Genomic DNA, 19,034 nt, shown 5'->3' with positions numbered 1-19,034 from the left:
GCAGAAAGAAGTGAATGGATTTATTGTTTTGGTCTCTGCACACTACATGATTTGACTGACTCCTGAAGCAGGATCAGAAGTGTACAAGTCAAATACAGACACACTTCTGAATAGAACTTGATCAAAAATGTCTACTCAATAAAGAAAATACAACAATTTTCATAGTTATTTAAGATTTAAAAATCAGTCTCTTTAGGAATATCTTAAGTATCCAAGAGACAAAAGGCAAGGCCAATTAAGGGATTTAAATTCACTTTTCTATATCCATAATTTCCCTGAAATTTAACTGAAATATAGTGCAGAATGACTGAGTAAATATCACAGTGAATATTATCCACATGGAACTTTCTCATTATATCTTGTCCTGTGTGTGTGTGTGTGTGTGTGTGTGCACGTGCGTGCACACTAGTGCTCAGGTTTGTGTCTGTATGTGTATGTGTGTGTCTCTGTATGTATATATATTGTTTTTGGTCAGATTTGAATGTAAATTCAAAGATAAAAGAATATCTGTCTTTCATATTAGATATAAACAGATATTTCCTTCCTCAAATATCTGAAATAGCTATGCATTATCACTGACTCGAAAGCATAATTTATTTTTCATAATAACCCAAATAGGAGAGAAATAAGCTATTTCACTTTTGGTAACTTTTGGTAAGTAAAAAAAAAAAAAAAAAAAAAAAAAAAAAAAAAAAAAAAAGAACTATTGTCATTCTAAAGGAGGCTACATTGTAATAATGCTTTAAGAGAGTTCCTGAATTTCATCTTCTTGGCAAGTGAGTTATTTTTTGCAATAACCTGCAGAGCGTGTTGACTAATAATGCTTTCCTCCCAACAGAAAATCCAATCAGATTTGACAAGTCATGAGATCAGTTTAGAAGAAATGAAGAAACATAACCAGGGAAAGGAGACTGCCCAAAGGGTACTATCCCAAATTGATATGGCACAGGTACATATCTTTGCGTAAACTAAGGAACTTGTTTTAGTTGGGTATTAAAACATAATATGTATTAGACAATTTGGTTATTAGAAAAATTGGGATTAAGGACATTATTTGAAAAATATAATACAATATATAAATAATATAGATTTGGGGGGTTGTACATCTTAAGGATAAAATATGTTAATAAATTACCTTTTATTTAGTATCACATTAAGAACAGCTACTGAATTCTCCCAAATGTATGCATGCTTTGTGCTATAAAAGTAGAAAAAAAATTGCTTTACTTTTTTTTTAATCTTGTATATCTTCAGGAATAAAGAAAAACTTGTTAACAAAAATATGACTGCTTGTTGTTTGGAATTTTAAATTATACGGGTGCTTTCTTTTGTTGTCTTTACAGAAAAAATTGCAAGATGTTTCCATGAAGTTTCGATTATTCCAGAAGCCAGCCAATTTTGAGCAGCGTCTACAGGAGAGTAAGATGATTTTAGATGAAGTGAAGATGCACTTGCCTGCATTGGAAACAAAGAGTGTGGAACAGGAAGTAGTACAGTCACAGTTAAATCACTGTGTGGTATGTATTTCTGGGGACAAATACACAGTTACTCCTTGACTTTCCTTATTAAGCAGTCTGTGAAAAAAGAAAAGAGGTATGTGATGATGATCCTCCTTTGTAATAGAAGATTGTTTCAGATAACTGTAATAATTGCTACTATGTATTTTTAAGGTTAAGAACAAAATTTAGCACAGGTGTATTGAGAGACAAGAACTTTTTTCTGAAACAGTAGCCTTTGAATACATCCTCTATAGTTGTCTTTTTTTGAATCTGTAGTTCTCAAAGGACTATGCAGAATTTAAGAGGAAGTCCCTTTGTTTAATTTTTATAGTACTTTTTAAAAAAGATTTTATTTATTTATTTGACAGACAGAGATCACAAGTAGGCAGAGAGGCAGGCAGAGAGAGAGGGGGAAGCAGGCTCCCTGCTGAGCAGAGAGCCCGATGATGCGGGGCTCGATCCTCAGGACCCTGAGATCATGACCTGAGCCAAAGACAGAGGCTTAACCCACTGAGCCACCCAGGCACCCCTAATTTTTTATAGTACTTTGAATATGTATTTTATTTTATTTTTTTTTCTTTTTATAAGAGTATTTTATTTTATTTTTATTTTATTTTTTTTTTTAATTTTTTATAAACATATATTTTTATCCCCAGGGGTACAGGTCTGTGAATCACCAGGTTTACACACTTCACAGCACTCACCAAATCACATGCCCTCCCCAATGTCCATAATCCCAACCCCTTCTCCCAAACCCCCTCCCCCCGGCAACCCTCAGTTTGTTTTGTGAGATTAAGAGTCACTTATGGTTTGTCTCCCTCCCAATCCCATCTTGTTTCATTTATTCTTCTTCTACCCACTTAAGCCTCCATGTTGTATCACCACTTCCTCATATCAGGGAGATCATATGATAGTTGTCTTTCTCTGCTTGACTTATTTCGCTAAGCATGATACGCTCTAGTTCCATCCATGTTGTTGCAAATGGCAAGATTTCATTTCTTTTGATGGCTGCATAGTATTCCATTGTGTATATATACCACATCTTCTTGATCCATTCATCTGTTGATGGACATCTAGGTTCTTTCCATAGTTTGGCTATTGTGGACATTGCTGCTATAAACATTCGGGTGCACGTGCCCCTTTGGATCACTACATTTGTATCTTTAGGGTAAATACCCAATAGTGCAATTGCTGGGTCATAGGGCAGTTCTATTTTCAACATTTTGAGGAACCTCCATGCATATGTATTTTAAATGGAAAATCTAAAAAGAAACACATTGTTCTGGAAACAGCAGCAACAGTAACAACTACCATAATAAAAACCATTCCAGAAATGAAAACCAAGTAAGCCAAGTGATCTATACAAGTCATGTCTAATTCTCTAGGTCACAGATTAAATGAGACAATTTAAAGACAAAACAGCTGGCAAAGGGCAAAAGCAGAATTCCAATCCAGGAGCTCTTGCTCTAAACCCTAGTATCTTTCCATTCAATGTCAGTGGTAGGTATATATTCAAAGACAGAATAAAAATGCATGGGGGGCATATGATTAGCCTATAGCATAAATCTTCACAGGATTGTGGGATGTTGAGCTGTGTCCTTTGTTGCAATTACTGGAAATGTGCCAAGTCAGATGATGCCTCTGGCAACATAAGGCTGAATTATGAGGGCATCTACTAGAGTAATACAACTGTTATTATAACTCTTTGATTAATATGGGCTAAGAGTAGAAATTCACATAAAATAGAAGCACTGAATATTATTAACTTAAAAGGTACAAAAATGATATCTAGTTAGTACTTTGTCTTTTAGGTATTGTTTCTTGATTTACTACATAACATAAATGTAAAAGAAACTCTTTAGATGCATTTCAGTCATATTATTATGAGTGATAATGTATCTTTTAACAAAAAAATTTGTAGATATATATAGATATATTTCTTTGTTAAATTATGAACTATGTTTATGCAATGACATTTCTTCATAACACAGGCTGCATTTTAGTGACATTGTTGCTATAAATATTCTTACCCTGAAAAAGGAAATTTGAACATAATAATGTACACTTATTAGCTGATATTAGATGAGCAACATGAGGGATTTATAGGAAGATATCTCCTCTTAAATTTTGTAAAAATAATTGAAAGCAAATGACCCAAGTATACTATGGTCTTGATTAAATATCTTCCCAAAGGGACAGCTGTTCCCTTCTATGAACCAGTCTCTAATGGTACATCAGAAAACTGGTCTGCTAGTAAAGATGAGGTGAAAACAACCCTCCCTATAACCAGCTGTGATTGTGCCTTGACTCTACAGGGAAACCTTTTCAAGTTCATGCTCAGTTTGGTTCAGGTTTAAATGTCAGGAGCAATTCAAGTAGTCCTTCTGTAAGAATATCTTTTCTTTACAACTTTTATATATTTTTAAATTACTTAAGATGCCCTATTGCATATACTGTAATCATTATCTTTGCTTTCAAGAAATTTTTGTTTCATTAAAAAATGTCTTCCCTGTAGGACTACAAATAAATATAAAGGATATTTCGCTCCCTCAGTGATAAATACTTTCTGTGCATACTGAATGACATGTTGTTAATGGCTAATGCTACTTTGAACTAGCAACACAAGGGTAAATCATGGAAATTTTTTTTTAATGTCTAAAGAGTAAATTATTTGGACAAATATCTCTGATTCCAAAATTGACATAGTTTATTCCCTCCATACAGTTACTGATTGAATGTTTCTACATACCAAGATATTTATGTAATTTCTAAGATAAAAAGTAAAATTAAGTAAAAAAAAAAATCAACTGGAAAATGCAGACAAGAACTCCAAATTATTGGTAAAGGAATATTAACAAAAAACAACCATCAAAGAAGGGATTAAGGTAGAAGTAGATTATGTATGTAGCTTTAATGAAAAAAGATATTTGCTCAGCCTTTACAAAAAGTGTTTTTAGGCATTGATTTTAAAGTGAGAAGAGAGAATAAACCCAAGTTTTGTTCTAATTACAAAGAAAAAGCAATTACCTACTAGTAACTTTATTTCTTAGTACCAATCAAACAGGTCATTGTTCACAATCACCGCTGAACAAATTAAAGCAACAATGTATAATGTAAACTCATATATATCTGCCTACATATATATACCTGTACATACGTGTTTGCATGCATGCATTCATGTATACATGTATCTTTCCAGGAAAGTACTTTGTGTGATGACGTGTATCATGAGGCTTTGTTAAAGCAATGTACTTTTGTTAAGTAATATATGTGTTCTTCAGGGTTGTGATATATATGTGAGTTTTTAAATAATATTTTTGTGTCTGTCTATATTGATTTAATCAGCTGCATTAAGAAAATACAATTGTATAATGTAATTACCATATTTAAAATTACCTTCCTTCCTTCCTGGGGTGCCTGGGTGACTCAGTGGGTTAAAATTCTCTGCTTCGGCACCAGTCATGATCTCAGGGTCCTGGGATCAAGCCCCACATTGGGCTCTCTGCTCATCAGGGAGCCTGCTTCCCTTCCTGTCTCTCTGCCTACCTCTCTGCCTGCTTGTGATCTGTCAAATAAATAAATAAAAGTAAAAATAAATGTTTAAAATTACCTTCCTTCCTTATATATGACTTACTATATGTTGAAATTATGGTCTAGAAATTTAGATGTTTCATTCCCAGTAAAATGTGTGAAAACAGCAATGAATAGGTCTGTCTTGTTTTTGTTGTTGTTGTTGTTGTTGTTGTTTCTTTGTTTTATTTGACAGAAAGAGAGAGATCACAAGTAGGCAGAGAGGCAGGCAGAGAGAGGGCGGAAGCAGGCTCTCCTCTGAGCAGAGAGCCTGATGCAGGGCTTTATCCCAGGACCCTGAGATCATGACCTGAGCCAAAGGCAGAGGCTTAACCCACTGAGCTACCCAGGTTGCTTGGCCTGAATGGGTCTGTCTTGGCCAGCACTGTTTGTCTAGTGAATCCATTACTATATACTGTACTAGGCTCTCAATAAATACCTGGTGAAAGAGTAAATTTTATAATATTATGTAACATTTAAAATAGGAATCATTTAACTTTTAGGAATAATCATTATCAACTTGGATTGTAAAACTGTACTCATGATGTATACTTACTTTAGTAAGAATAACTATCAACTATGCTGCAAAATGCTACTCCATTAAAACTGTAAACATGGAATGGCAATTAAGGTGATCTCTACCTCTCTTTCTTTTTATCAACTTTTATAATGTAATTTGTACACTATGGCTGATTATTATGTTTTGTTTTATGTTTGAACTTAGAACTTGTATAAAAGTCTTAGTGAAGTGAAGTCTGAAGTGGAAATGGTAATAAAAACTGGACGTCAGATTGTACAGAAGAAGCAGACGGAAAACCCTAAAGAGCTTGATGAAAGAGTCACAGCTTTGAAATTACATTATAATGAGCTGGGAGCAAAGGTGGGTGTGCACGGGAACCACAGAGGAGGGCTACTTAACACTTTCTTCGAAATGGCAAAGCACGAGGCAGTAATGATGCACAATGTCTTAGAAAGTCTTAATTATTTTTTTCTCAACAGATAGATACATATGTACATTTATGCATAGTCAGGGATAGAGATAGATTGATTCCCATGTGCAGTTCTTATTAAGAAACAAAAAATTAATCAATAAGGATCTTCTTTCCAATCCACATTAAAAGATATATACAGCTCAGGGAAGTTTTTATTGGCCCATCAGATAATTCTAAAAGCGTTTCTTTGTTTTAAACTTAGCCTTTTCATTGTATAAATTTACTTTGATGACTTAAAGGCTAGAGCCCTTTATAAACTAATGAACTTACTTACATTTAGATACAATGGAGTTGACACATTCCACATAGACCACTTTAGGTGTAATAGAGTTGTCACATTCCATAGAAGTTATTTCCCTGTATGGCAAGCCTTGCATAATCCACCACATTTGGCTAATAATGTAGAATGGATAGCCAGTTGAGTCCTATTGCTCCAAGATTATGTTTTTGTATTTTTGTCCTGTAACAGTCTAATGGCCAATTCCATGTTACTGTTAATTAAAGATGTTTTCATCTTTCTATTCCCTTTTCAAAACAGTGGAATGACTAGGATAGTTATCTCAATTCCCTCAAATCAAATATTCTCTGTATAGTTCTCATAGATTTAAACTCTTATGGTTCAGAGTAATGATAGTAATCATACAAAGTAGTCATGAAGGCATGGATTGTCAACGTCAAGGAGTGACCTGTACTTTTCTATGCTATAATTTTACATTACTCTAAACTTTCTAAAATATTTTTTGGTGCTCATCTAAGATTTAAAGTATTAACGTAGTAGTAAAATAATCGTTTCTCTCATTAAAAAGTCATGATAACACATTATGTGGTATTTAAGGGGATGTGTGTACTTTATTAATAAATATCATGCTTATTTTCTTAAACTTATGCAAATAAAGTTACCTATATAGTACTGGCATTTATGGCCATTTGTGAATAAATACAAGTTTAAGTACTTTAAGCAAGTATCTTTAAATAAGGAGTATTGGGGGATGGTTTCGCTCTCCTAATGCTTAGTGAGGAAGGATGAATAAAATTAAATAAGGATCAAAGCAGAAAAAAATAAAAATGCATATATTTTAATTTCATTCTGACTGAAAGAGCTTTACTGGGATCAATGACAAGACCAGAATATATTTTAAAGGCTCAGGTTCTCAACCTTATTAAATATAACAGCATCAGTGAGAAAATTGTCACTTCATCTTTGACACAAATGTAAATTTGTGTCTGTATTTGTAAAGTAGCCATGTAGACACAGATTTCTAACGTTTCGTTCTGCAAGCAGACTGTTGGGTTGAGTCTTAAAGCTACTAATTGCAACTTTCTTTTCACTGAGAGGAAGTTAATTTTGAGATTCAAATGGAAATCTGGAAATTACTATTGTTATTAGTTGATAATCTTTATTTTGATATTTTGAAAACCTTCAAATTTATATTTCACATGTCTTGAAAGAGATCTTACTGTCTTGTTGTGGCAACGTATTTTATTTCTCATTGGATCAAAAAGTAGGGAGCATTGATATACGATAAATAGCAGAACACCAGGATAATCTTGAAATAAAACACATTTCACCTGCTTCTATAGTCCACCAAGCTACCTGTGGAATAAAAGACCCTTGAATACTTCTGGAGAAGTTTGTCATTGTGGTACAGATAATCACAGAGGACAAAGTTGTATCTCCACTTGGTATCTCCTTTAGTATATGTAGACCTTTACAGGTTCCATTTTTCCTATATTTAACATCATCAAGTGAAGAATATCTTAATAATAATCCTTATGCTACAACTTGTTAATTTCTAGAAAGTTATTCTCTATACTTACTCAAGAGTTTATAATTTGACCTCTGTCACTTTACACTAAAAGAATGTATTAATAGATATCTTTTTAATAAGATTATACATATTTGGGGAAAAATGTAGTTTCTTTGTTTCTTCAAATATAAACTATTGTCTGGGCCTTTTTTCCCTTTTGTCTTGAATAATTTGCATAAAACCTTTGCCTTTGCAAGAGTAAATTTTACATGAAATAGTCATTGAATTTAAAACAATAAAAATGATGTCAGAAGACTCTTAGTGCCCCAAGTTAATTATACTTAAAAAGTGAATGACTCTCCTGAAGATGTAAAGCCCTATTTAACCCTGAAAATGCACTTTTGAAAGTTTGTTTATTTAGCCATTTGGTGCTTAATAATATCGTTAAAGCAAAATGAAAGAGTACTAAGAAATCATGCTTTGCTTAATAACATGACAGAATACAGGAAAACATGTAGGGGAAGATTTATTTTTGAAATAAAGATTTAGAAACATTAATAATGAAAACATATAAAATATTGTAAGTCAGGTATTCCTTCTCTAAGAAAATACTGTCTGCATCTAAATCTTTAAAGCACCTTAGCAACATTAAATTGTATTTGTTAGTATCAACTTACCTTAATGGTTCCAAGAACAAAAGTTGAATTTCTTGTATGGCTTCTCTGTGCTCTGATTTTTATGGAAATATATGTAAGTAGCAATAGTTCTAGCAGCCTCACATACATTTTCCCATGAACAAGTGACTGCTGAGGCATTGTACTGCAGGTGGCACTCTTTTAAGTGTATCCAATTTCCACATACACGCACACACAAAAGTATAAAACTCAATCTTCCTTAAGATGGCAGTGTCTCCTGTTTTATTAAAACCTATTTAACTGGATATAAACAAAATAGAATAAATAAAAATCAATAATGCATTAGCTCTGGGAAGATAGGATTTCTTCAAAATATTGAATTTGAAATTCTTTTTCTACCAATAGGGCAGAGCAAAAAATAACTATGCTTGGAAACAAACTGTAAGGTATATATAAATTTTTCCCACACACAACTAAAAGTCTTAGTCAAAAGGGCAGATGTTTTTACTTCCCTGAAGGGGGAAATCTGTAAAAAGAAAAAAAAAATGAATTTGCAACCTCAGCAACTAAACATTTTTTTTTTTAATGTACAGACACCTCTGTTAAAGAAACTAATACATTTTATTGAGTATTTGGAATTTATATCAAAGTTTCAGTGTGTTTATTTTGGTTGTACCATTTTAAATTCTTTAAAGATATGCTTACTTGTGCATTTTTCATGCTTATGGCTGGATTTTTTTTAAGATTTTATTTATTTATTTGACAGACAGAGATCACAAATAGGCAGAGGGGCAGGCAGAGAGAGAGGAGGAAGCAGGCTTCCTGCTGAGCAGAGAGCCCATCACGGGGCTGGATCCCAAGACCCTGAGATCCTGACCTGAGCTGAAGGCAGAGGCTTAACCCACTGAACCACTCAGGCGCCCCATATGACTGGATTCTTATATATATATTTTTTTTTGTGTGTGTGTGTGTGTGTGTGTGTGTGTGTGTGTGTGTGTGTTTGCAAGTATGATAGTGTGTGTATAGACAGATAGATTGATAGAGTGAACAGAAGAGTTTCTGGGCTTTTTATTAAACCAACCAACCTAGACCCTGAACACATTATGTTCAAATTATAGGCCCATCTAGAGAGGTGGTGGAAAAGTACAAAGTTGTTAATCCTCCATGTGAGAATGTGGAAGAATTTGATTTTGAAGGGTTTTAGTTCTGGACACTGAGAACTAGAACACAAAATCAGGCCATGATTTTTTCTATTAACAAGGGTGAAAATCTTGTTTTGGAATTTATTTTTTTTTTACCCCCGTTGGATGGTAAAATGTGTTTAAAGGGGAAGTGGTTTATTCTTCACTATTGTTTCTCCACAGAAGTAAGACATTTTATGGATGCAATGACAATAAAATTGACCATTTTAATTACAGAAATAATTTTGCCTCTTGAAAGAAACCATATTCTTTCTCCATTTTGATTTCTTACCAGTAAGAGCAACCTCATTTGTCTATAGAAGATTATAAACTTTGCCTATCCATTTCACAGATCACTCAAGGTTTTCTAAAAGAAATCTGTCATTTCTTCAGTTGTACTTACATCATTCATTATATTTAAAAAATGTGACCATAAATTATTTTTATTTGTACTAAAGAAAATAATTACAGCTTTTTTTCCCCCCTACTTGATATAGGACACAGTTTTTGGAGAAAGGATCTCATCTTTCCTAGACTGTGTTTATTCACCATTAGTACTGAGACTATGGGTTTTTTCTAGAAAATTATTTTTAAAATGTAGGAAAAAGGTTGTTTTAAAATGACAGAAATATTAAAGTTCCTATTAAGTGCTTATACCTAACCCTGAATTGAAAGGATAAACTAAATTACATTTTATTATCATTCTTTTCAGGTGACAGAAAGAAAGCAACAGTTGGAAAAATGCTTGAAATTGTCCCGTAAGATGCGAAAGGAAATGAATGCTCTGACAGAATGGCTGGCAGCTACAGATACAGAACTGACGAAGAGATCAGCAGTTGAAGGAATGCCGAGTAATTTGGATTCTGAAGTTGCCTGGGGAAAGGTAAAACCCGTATCACCCAAGGTTATTTTTAACATACAAAGAAACACACAGTAATGTGAGTTTATAAGGAGTTATTAATGTGCAACAGTAGTGGAAATATAAGCATTATCTTGTTTCACTTTCCCTTTCCTTGGAAATTCATCAGTAGCTCTTAATTCTGCGTATTTCGGAATCATGGTAAAACTAGTGGGCAGCTTTAGCAAGAATCTCCCCAAGGCTTGTTTAGAATTAGGTAGGTTATGAATATAAGTCCTTAAAAGCACATTCATCGTTCGTCAGAAAGTGAATCCAAAGATGAGTTCAGTGTTCCCTAGCTTGTATTAGGCAGACTGCTCACGGCCCCCATCACTATGACCAGGGCAGGGATGTAGAGACTGCAGACGGTTGGGCTGGACAGGACTTGCAAGAGTAGCAGATTGCTGATGTCATAATTAAAAAAAAATCTCAAGGGGTCCATGCAGCCACTGTCATTTCTACCGCTAAAGAGCCTAGACTTTCCTTTGATCCAAGCTGCTAAGTTCTTGCTCTGTCTCTTGACAGTCAGTCAGATATTTTTGCTCAGCTAAATTGTAAGGTCAGGTCACTCATAGCTTCATATTTTTTTCCAGTCGATTCATTATTAGATTACTTGAAAGTGCATTTATATAAAACAAACAGCCAATATTAATAATGTATTTTCACCTTAAACTTTGCTGAGACATTGGACCTTTAAAAAAAATTATAGCTGCACTCTACCCCATTGTTTTATTTTAAATTAGTGAACACTTTCCTGTATTGGCGAGATGTTAAAAAGAACTGTGCTTTATTTTTAATTCAACAAAGCTATTTAAATTATCCAAAGTTGGAAAATTTTAATTGCATTATGTAAAAATTTATGATCATACATTTCCACCAAAATTGAAAGTTGATTTTCTCTATGTAGATTCTGAAGATCAGTAGATGTAAAATGTTGTTACATAAATATTTTTCAAGTAAATAGTAGTGAATGATTTCTTCTTCTTCCCTCTCCACATAGATTTGTTGGTAGAGAAAAGATATTGAATTGCATTTATTTGTTCAGGATTGTATACATTGTGAGAGTATTTTAACAACAAGTACAGAGGGTACAGTCTAAAAATTAAATGGCCTTATTTTCTTTCCTTATTAGCCAAATAAGTATTATGTTTTGTGTGTGTGATCGTTTGGTTTGAACCAATGGCAATCATATACTTAGATGCAGGCTAGGCTGCTGTAAGAAACAAGCAAAAAGTATCATGGCTCCAAGAAGATAGCAATTTATTTCTATCTCACTTAAGATAGTTTTGGATAGGGGAAGTAGTTTTACTCCATGAAATTCTCTCAAGAAGTAGTTCCCTTTTATTTCATTGCTCTACAGTCCTCTGGGTATTAGTATTCTTATGGCAAAACTTGCTCACCACCACACCTCCCTCCCAGCCCACAAAAGGAAGGGAAAACAGGAAGTGGAGGGCACCATCTCTCTCTTAAAGATGTGATATAAAAGTTCCGTGCATTATTTTACCCATCTTTCATTACCAGAATTTAGTCACATGATCATATTTAGCTTCCAGGCAAGATGGCAAAAGATGGGTCCTAACTGGGTGGACGATGTGTTCTGCTAAAATGATGTGTGAATTTTTTTTGAGAAGGAGAATACATTCTGGGGGACATGTAGCAGTTTTGGCTGCAGCAGTATCATCCCTGTGTTTTGCATCATAAGATAAAGGTAGAGAAATACCAAGGCCTTTGACTCCTGGTTTTCACTCGAATCATGATCTCAGGGTCCTGGGAAAGAAACTCCCCCAGAGTGGAGCCTGCATAATATTCTCTCTCTCTCCCTCCTGAACTTTGCTGGTGTTCTCTCTCTCTCTCTCTCTCTCTCTCTCTCTCTATATATATATATATATATATATATATATATATATATATATATCTATCTTAAAAAAAAAAAAAAGTAGAGAAAGACCTCCAGCATCTGTTTCTCTTTATAAAAACCCATGTCCTACTGATGACAGTTTCTACTGTTAAGTTCTCATAAACAAACAAGAAGGCCCAGACAGTACTTATGATCTATTAGAGGATGAAATAGAGTAAAACATGCAGGGGAAAAGAGTAGTATGTGCAGAGGATGCATGAAAATCATCTATGCTTTCTTCTCAGTCACCCTCCCCTTAAAACACCCTCCCCTTCAAAATATCTCTGATTGTTCATACCCAATTTAATGGGTATATTAGTTTGCCAGGTCTGCTGTAACAATGTTCCACAGGTAGCTTAAACCTCAGAAATTTATTTTTTCCCTGTTCTAGAGGCTGTGAGTCTGAGGTCACAGTTTTGGCAGGGTTGGTTGGTTCTGAGGCTTCTCTTCCTGGCTTGAGAATGGCTGTCTTCTTCTGTCTTATACAATCTTCCTTTTGTACTTGCCTGTGTCTAAATTTCACTTCTTATAAGGACACTAGCCAAACTGGATTAGGACCCGCTGTGATGACTTTATTTTACTTCATTGCCCCTTTAAATTTCTTGTCTCCAAATCTGGTCACATTCTAAAGTCCTGGGGTTAGGATTTCATCATGTGAATGTTGAGGGGACTCATTTCACCTCATAAGAGTGTGGTAGCTTTATAAATATAATTTGGAATGCTACCATAATGGAGCACAAAGTAATCGAGCTAAAAGTAAAGGGGATTTTAAAAATTCTGACTACAGGGCGCCTGGGTGGCTCAGTCGGTTAAGCCGCTGCCTTCGGCTCAGGTCATGATCTCAGGGTCCTGGGATCGAGTCCCGCATTGGGCTCTCTGCTCAGCGGGGAGCCTGCTTCCCTCTCTCTCTCTCTGCCTGCCTCTCCGACTACTTGTGATTTCTCTCTGTCAAATAAATAAATAAAATCTTTAAAAAAAAATTCTGACTACAATGTACAACTGACTGAGGTGAAATTATGAAAGTCTGCCACACAAGAACTCTGAACTCCACAGTCCTCATAAGGTAATTGAATAAGTCACCTAAGGAGATATTTTTGCATTAGCTTCACCAAAAAATTCCTTAAAATATCATACTATCATATAATTCACTTGACAAACAATTCTAGATTATTCTTCTCATATTAAAAGGCTTGAGTGGTCTGGAGATATGTCAGCTTATTGGGTCCATCTGGAAAGTATTTTCCATAAACCAAAGAGCAATATTATTTTCAGATCCAATAGGGGAAAAGTATGGAAAAAATGACATTTCTGTTTTTATATAATAATTTATCACCCTTTCTAGGTCTTTCAAATCACTAATCTGCTAATAATATGCTCTAAGACCCCTTAGTGGTAAAGTAAAAGCATACACATTTGCATCCAAATTACATAATTTGTTTAATGAATTCACTTGGAAGGTGCTGAGAACTTTTTAAAAACTCACAGTCATATAATAAAAAACATGTGACCTACAGATCTAAAGCAGTCACATTTATGATAATTGTTTAAGAGGAAAAAAAAAATCAAACTCATGCATGAAACCCCATGATTCCTTAGTACATTCTGATTTCACATGCTGTCTTGGTAGATGGAAAACTTGACTCCAACTGTTAGTCTTGTCTGCTATTTTAAAGGAGAAAAGTCACTTTTTTTTCAAAATAAATTGAGTATTCATTTAAATGCAATACATTGAATGTACTTGCCAATCATTCCAAGTATTTTTGACTTGGAGAAAATTTGAATATGAAGAGTCAGTTTATTTTTAAAGTGTTTCATTTATTTCTACTGAATTTCCTTAAGTTATGTTGATCTAAGAAAACCGTATTGATTTATATATAAAATACTCAAATGTCTAAATAAAAATCTTATACATCAAATTTAGTTACTAATGAAGTATTTACTTGACCTTTAGTTTATTCAAACAGAGCATACCTTCAAGTATATTGACTACAATTAAATCCTTTGAGTTTTACTTCTACTCTATTTTCTTAAATATTTTATTTATTTATTTGACAGGGAGAGGGAAAGAGCAAAAGCAGAGGGAGCAGCAGGCAGAGGGAGAGGGAGAAGCAGGTTCCCCACTGAGCAAGGAAGCCTGAAGCAGAGCTTGATCCCAGGACCCTGGGATCATGACCTGAGCCAAAGGCAGATGTTCAATCAGCTGAGCCCCCCAGGCACCCCACTTCTACTCTATTTTAATTACACTTATTTATTGTGTATCTAGTTCCAGAAAAAAAATATTTAGAGTGGCTTATGGAGATACACATGATTCATCTGGTCAAGGACAAATAAATTAGGAAACTAGAGAAAGGGAAAATTACAGTAGGAAACTTTTCACAGAAATATGTCCAGAATATCCCATGGAGAGAAGAATAGGCAGAGGAGATTAAAGCTTCAAAATCTGGCACCAAGCTGGGGTGCCTGGGTGGCTTAGTGGGTTAAGTGTCTGGCTCTTTGTTTCAGTTCAGGTCATGGTGTCAGGGTCATGAAATCAAGCCCTGCACTGGGCTCTGTGCTGAGCACAGAGTCTGCCTGAGATTCTTTACCCCTCCCGCGCCCTTCCCCTCTTTTCTTCCCTTGGAGTTCACTTGTTTTCTCTCTCTCTCTCTCTCTCTCTCCCTCCCTCCCTCAAATATTTAAATAAATAAAACCTTAAAAAAATTTGGCACCAAGCTTAGTATTGGGCAAAATAAAAAGTAAACATACTGGGGCGCCTGGGTGGCTCAGTGGGTTAAAGCCTCTGCCTTCGGCTCGGGTCATGATCCCAGGGTCCTGGGATTGAGCCCCGTGTCGGGCTCTCTGCTCCGTGGGGAGCCTGCTTCCTCCCATCTCTCTCTCTGCCTGCCTCTCTGCCTACTTGTGATCTCTCTCTCTCTGTCAAATAAATAAAATCTTTATTAAAAAAAAAAGTAAAGATACTTTTTTTTTCTGTGCTAAGAACAGTTAACCTGAGATGTATTCCGTTAACATTTTTTAGGTGTACAATACTGTATTGTTAGCTACAGGCAAAACATTGTACAGCAGATCCCTAGAGTTTATTTATTCATCTTGTATAACTGAAATGGAAGTAAACATGCTTCTGAGATTCAAAGTGTTCAAATTATTAAAACTATCATTAAAATAGTTTTAGTGTACTAGTGAGAGTGTTTTTCTAAAATTCACATACAGAAGAAAAATTAGACAGGATCATAAGTGAGATAGCACCTTGATTAATATTCTTATAATAAACATAATAGGAAGGTTTATGTTGCCATTTTTCTCTGAGCATACTTTTGTGCAAACCAATGCCATGAGCCTGACTCTGGACTTTCCATTTCTTCTTCATGAATATCAGGAGTTTGGCACTGTAGGGTCCTTTTGATAGGCTAACGACGTTGTAAAAGTGAGTTTTCCCAAACAAAATCTCTTGTTTAGGTTTTACTCCTGTTCCACGTTCTGTAGTAACATGTTAGAAACCATAGGTGTTAGAACACATAACTTTCCCAAAGGATACTGAGTACTATATGAAACATTTCAAGATGTTTAAAAGTATAATCTACTTGGGGAAGACTGTGAACCTGTGAATCTCTTAGGTATCTCAGATCAGATATTTGGTGGTCTCAAGAAGAGAATAAATGAGAGAAGTTCCAGAAGTAACTAGGGTGGTGGTAAGGCTGATTAGCTGGAGGCACAGCTGGAAGCAAGAAAAACTGTTCTGTCAGCTCCAACCGTATGCTCATGTTTCCACATTGCAGTTACAAGGGAAAAAATGAATATATTTAAAAGGTAGTCTAAAGTTTTAAAAGGTTAAAAAAAATTAATTCACTTAATGGGAAGCAGACATTTTAGAGTAAGAACAAAAATGAGACAAAAGTTTAATATGGGAATTGAATTTATACTGTTAATGCTAATTTGAAATTCCTAAAGCTCAGTAGTCCTTTCCCTGTATTTTGAAATTCAGACAGTCTCCCTCCATTAGAGTGGTGATAAAGAGGGAAAAATTAATATTAAGATTTTGAGGGATGCCTCGGTGGCTCAGCTGGTTAAGCATCTGATTCTTGATTTTGGCTCAGGTCATGATCTTAGGGTCCTGAGATTGAGTCTCATGCTGGGCTCTGAGCTGGGTGTGGAGCCTGCCTAAGATTCTCTTTCTCCCTCTGCCCCTTCCTGCCCTGTGCTGGATCGATCTCTCTTTCTCTCTCTCTCAAAGAAAAAAGATTTTGAAAGAGTAGATCACTCCTAGCTGCATGGTCTGGACAACAGAGATAGTTTGAGGAAATTGTAACTGTCATGTGTTTGATGGTTTCAGGATCAGGCATTTTTCCCCTTCATCCCTTACAAATCGCTGTTAAGGGAGTTTGCCAGGTTGAGATCAGAAACACTGATGTCTATAGAATAGAAAGAGACACAGTGGAAGGAAATGGTAAGATGAACTAGAAGAGATTAGCAGCACCTAGGGATTTTGAGTAGCAGCACTGCAGAGGATCTCTGAGCTGTCACGACAGCTTCTATCTTCTTGGACTCATGCATTAACAATTTCACTTGCCAAGAGAACAAGGAAAAATGTGTGTTTTGTTCACTGGTGTTTCCCCTGCACATAAAATAACAATGACCCATAGTGCATGCTTAGTAAATATCCATTCAATAAAATAAATTGCAAATTAAGAGATGACAATTAAAACATAATGGCAAAGCAATTTTTTTTGAGAGAAGAGAAGAATGCTAATGTGCTTCTAATATTATGGTAAGTTGTAGAACAAATGGGAACGTGAACAATCATCCAGTCAAATACTCCCATTTTATAGATGCAAAAAGGCCTGGCACACAGCAAATCTGCAATTAAAATCCAGTACTATCTTTGATTTCATTAGCTTTCTCCCACTATAATTGTTGTTGGAAGTTGTATTTTCTAGTAATTTTAAGGTAATCTAATTCTAAAAGTGACAAAAAGTTGTCATTCACAATAAGAAAAACATACACAATGACTAAATTTAAAGTGCAAATTAAATAAATCTGTGTAAAAATAACAAAATGAAAATCCTGTGTGCATTTGTCTTAAAATCACTTTGATTATTTGGATATAAGTCAGTTGATTCTCAATATCCCATTATGGCTTCAATTATTTAACATATGAATTGAGTACAAAAAATAACTGTAGGAAAATAAATAATTATGTTATTAAAAAGAAGTTTATATCTCTGATCATTATGTTTGGAAAATGTAAGCTTCAGCAAAGTTGAATCTATATTTTCTAATTTAATTTATTAATTAAATTAATGTTAATTAATTTAATTTATATATTATATTTAATATATATTTTCTGATTTAACCACTAACAGATTTCATGTATTCCCAATTTAGTTTCAATAGTGAAAAATTCAAAGCCACTTAAATAATTCAGCTACATGAAAGCCCTTTTAATATTCACAGTATTATATAAAAATTAAAATGATCAAATATAATTCCATGGAAAATTATTTCGGTTCCTTAATCCATCAGCATTTAGGATATTTCCTATCTCCTATTTTTCATAAATTGACCATTAGATTTTATTAACAGTAGCGTCAGGATACCAAGAGTTGCCTGAAACAATCACACATACATACAAATGTTGAATTCAGTTGTGTTAAATATGCAAAATAATTGATGTCTAAATAGCCACTTACGTAACAAGTCATTGTGATTTTCACTTTGATTTAAGGGACATATTTTTATAATATTCAACATGAGGAAGAACAGTGATGAGTTTTCTCAGTTATCTTTCTGCTGTCACTTCAGTCCTAAAATTTAGTGACAATCACCCAATAAAATCTTGTGACAGAATGCATCATTTTGTTTGCCAATTGGTTCTCAGCATTGGCTGCACATTATAATCACCTGGGAATATTTAAAAGGCTATCAGTGCCTGGAGCCTACCCCCAGACATTATGATTAAATTGGCCCAAGTGTGGTCAGTGTCTAATAATTCAGCAAAGTTTGTGAACCACTAAATAATGCAATACGAGTACTCTTATGAGATCTACATTCAGCTTAGTCAACCATGTCCTGTATTTTTTTTTTTTTTAACAATTACCTTTCACAGTTTAAAGAGATCTGGCCTCTGGTCCTAGATTATCTGGATAATTGCTTCAACTCATCACTCCTCTTAGCTATAAAAGCATGAGAACTATTACTTATTTCTAAAGTCTGTTACACTATCATCCCCATGAAAAATTACGTATCTTTTTTTAAAGCAAGCATAGTAATTTATCTGTGAAGTGAAATAACACTAGCAGACCATTAACTTGGTACAATGAATGCATCAAGCAGCTGTTACTTAGAAAATAGAACATCTGTTAAATGCCATTGGAGTCACTATTCACTGTCATTATAGTTATAGCTGTAATTTCTGTTCTGCACATTCTGCTTTCATGAAATTCTTCTTTAATAGACAATACATTATTAATAAAAAGTCAATACACATTGCCATAAAATCCACTATTTAATGTTTTATGTTCTTTTTGAATCTATCATTATATTATTCCTTCACATTAGCCTAATAATAAAATATGTCCTAAACCTCTAGCCATGACAGAAATGTAGGGACCTGCAAAAAC

General features: G+C 34.4%; 1 protein-coding gene across 7 annotated transcripts in view; it reads left to right on the top strand.

Moving 5' to 3' along the window:
• The window catches only part of DMD (dystrophin), a 2,248,143-nt gene that overhangs the window by 972,848 nt on the left and 1,256,261 nt on the right, over nt 1-19,034 (top strand). For all 7 annotated transcript variants that reach the window (XM_059157899.1, XM_059157902.1, XM_059157904.1 and 4 more), the window contains exons 31-34: nt 839-949; nt 1,344-1,517; nt 5,794-5,949; nt 10,338-10,508. In XM_059157899.1, coding sequence (XP_059013882.1) covers nt 839-949; nt 1,344-1,517; nt 5,794-5,949; nt 10,338-10,508 — 612 coding nt within the window. The remainder of the gene's footprint in view (nt 1-838; nt 950-1,343; nt 1,518-5,793; nt 5,950-10,337; nt 10,509-19,034) is intronic.

The sequence above is a fragment of the Mustela lutreola genome, chromosome X (genome assembly GCF_030435805.1).
Source record: "Mustela lutreola isolate mMusLut2 chromosome X, mMusLut2.pri, whole genome shotgun sequence".
NCBI lineage: Eukaryota > Metazoa > Chordata > Mammalia > Carnivora > Mustelidae > Mustela > Mustela lutreola.
This window is presented reverse-complemented; position numbering and strand designations above follow the sequence as displayed.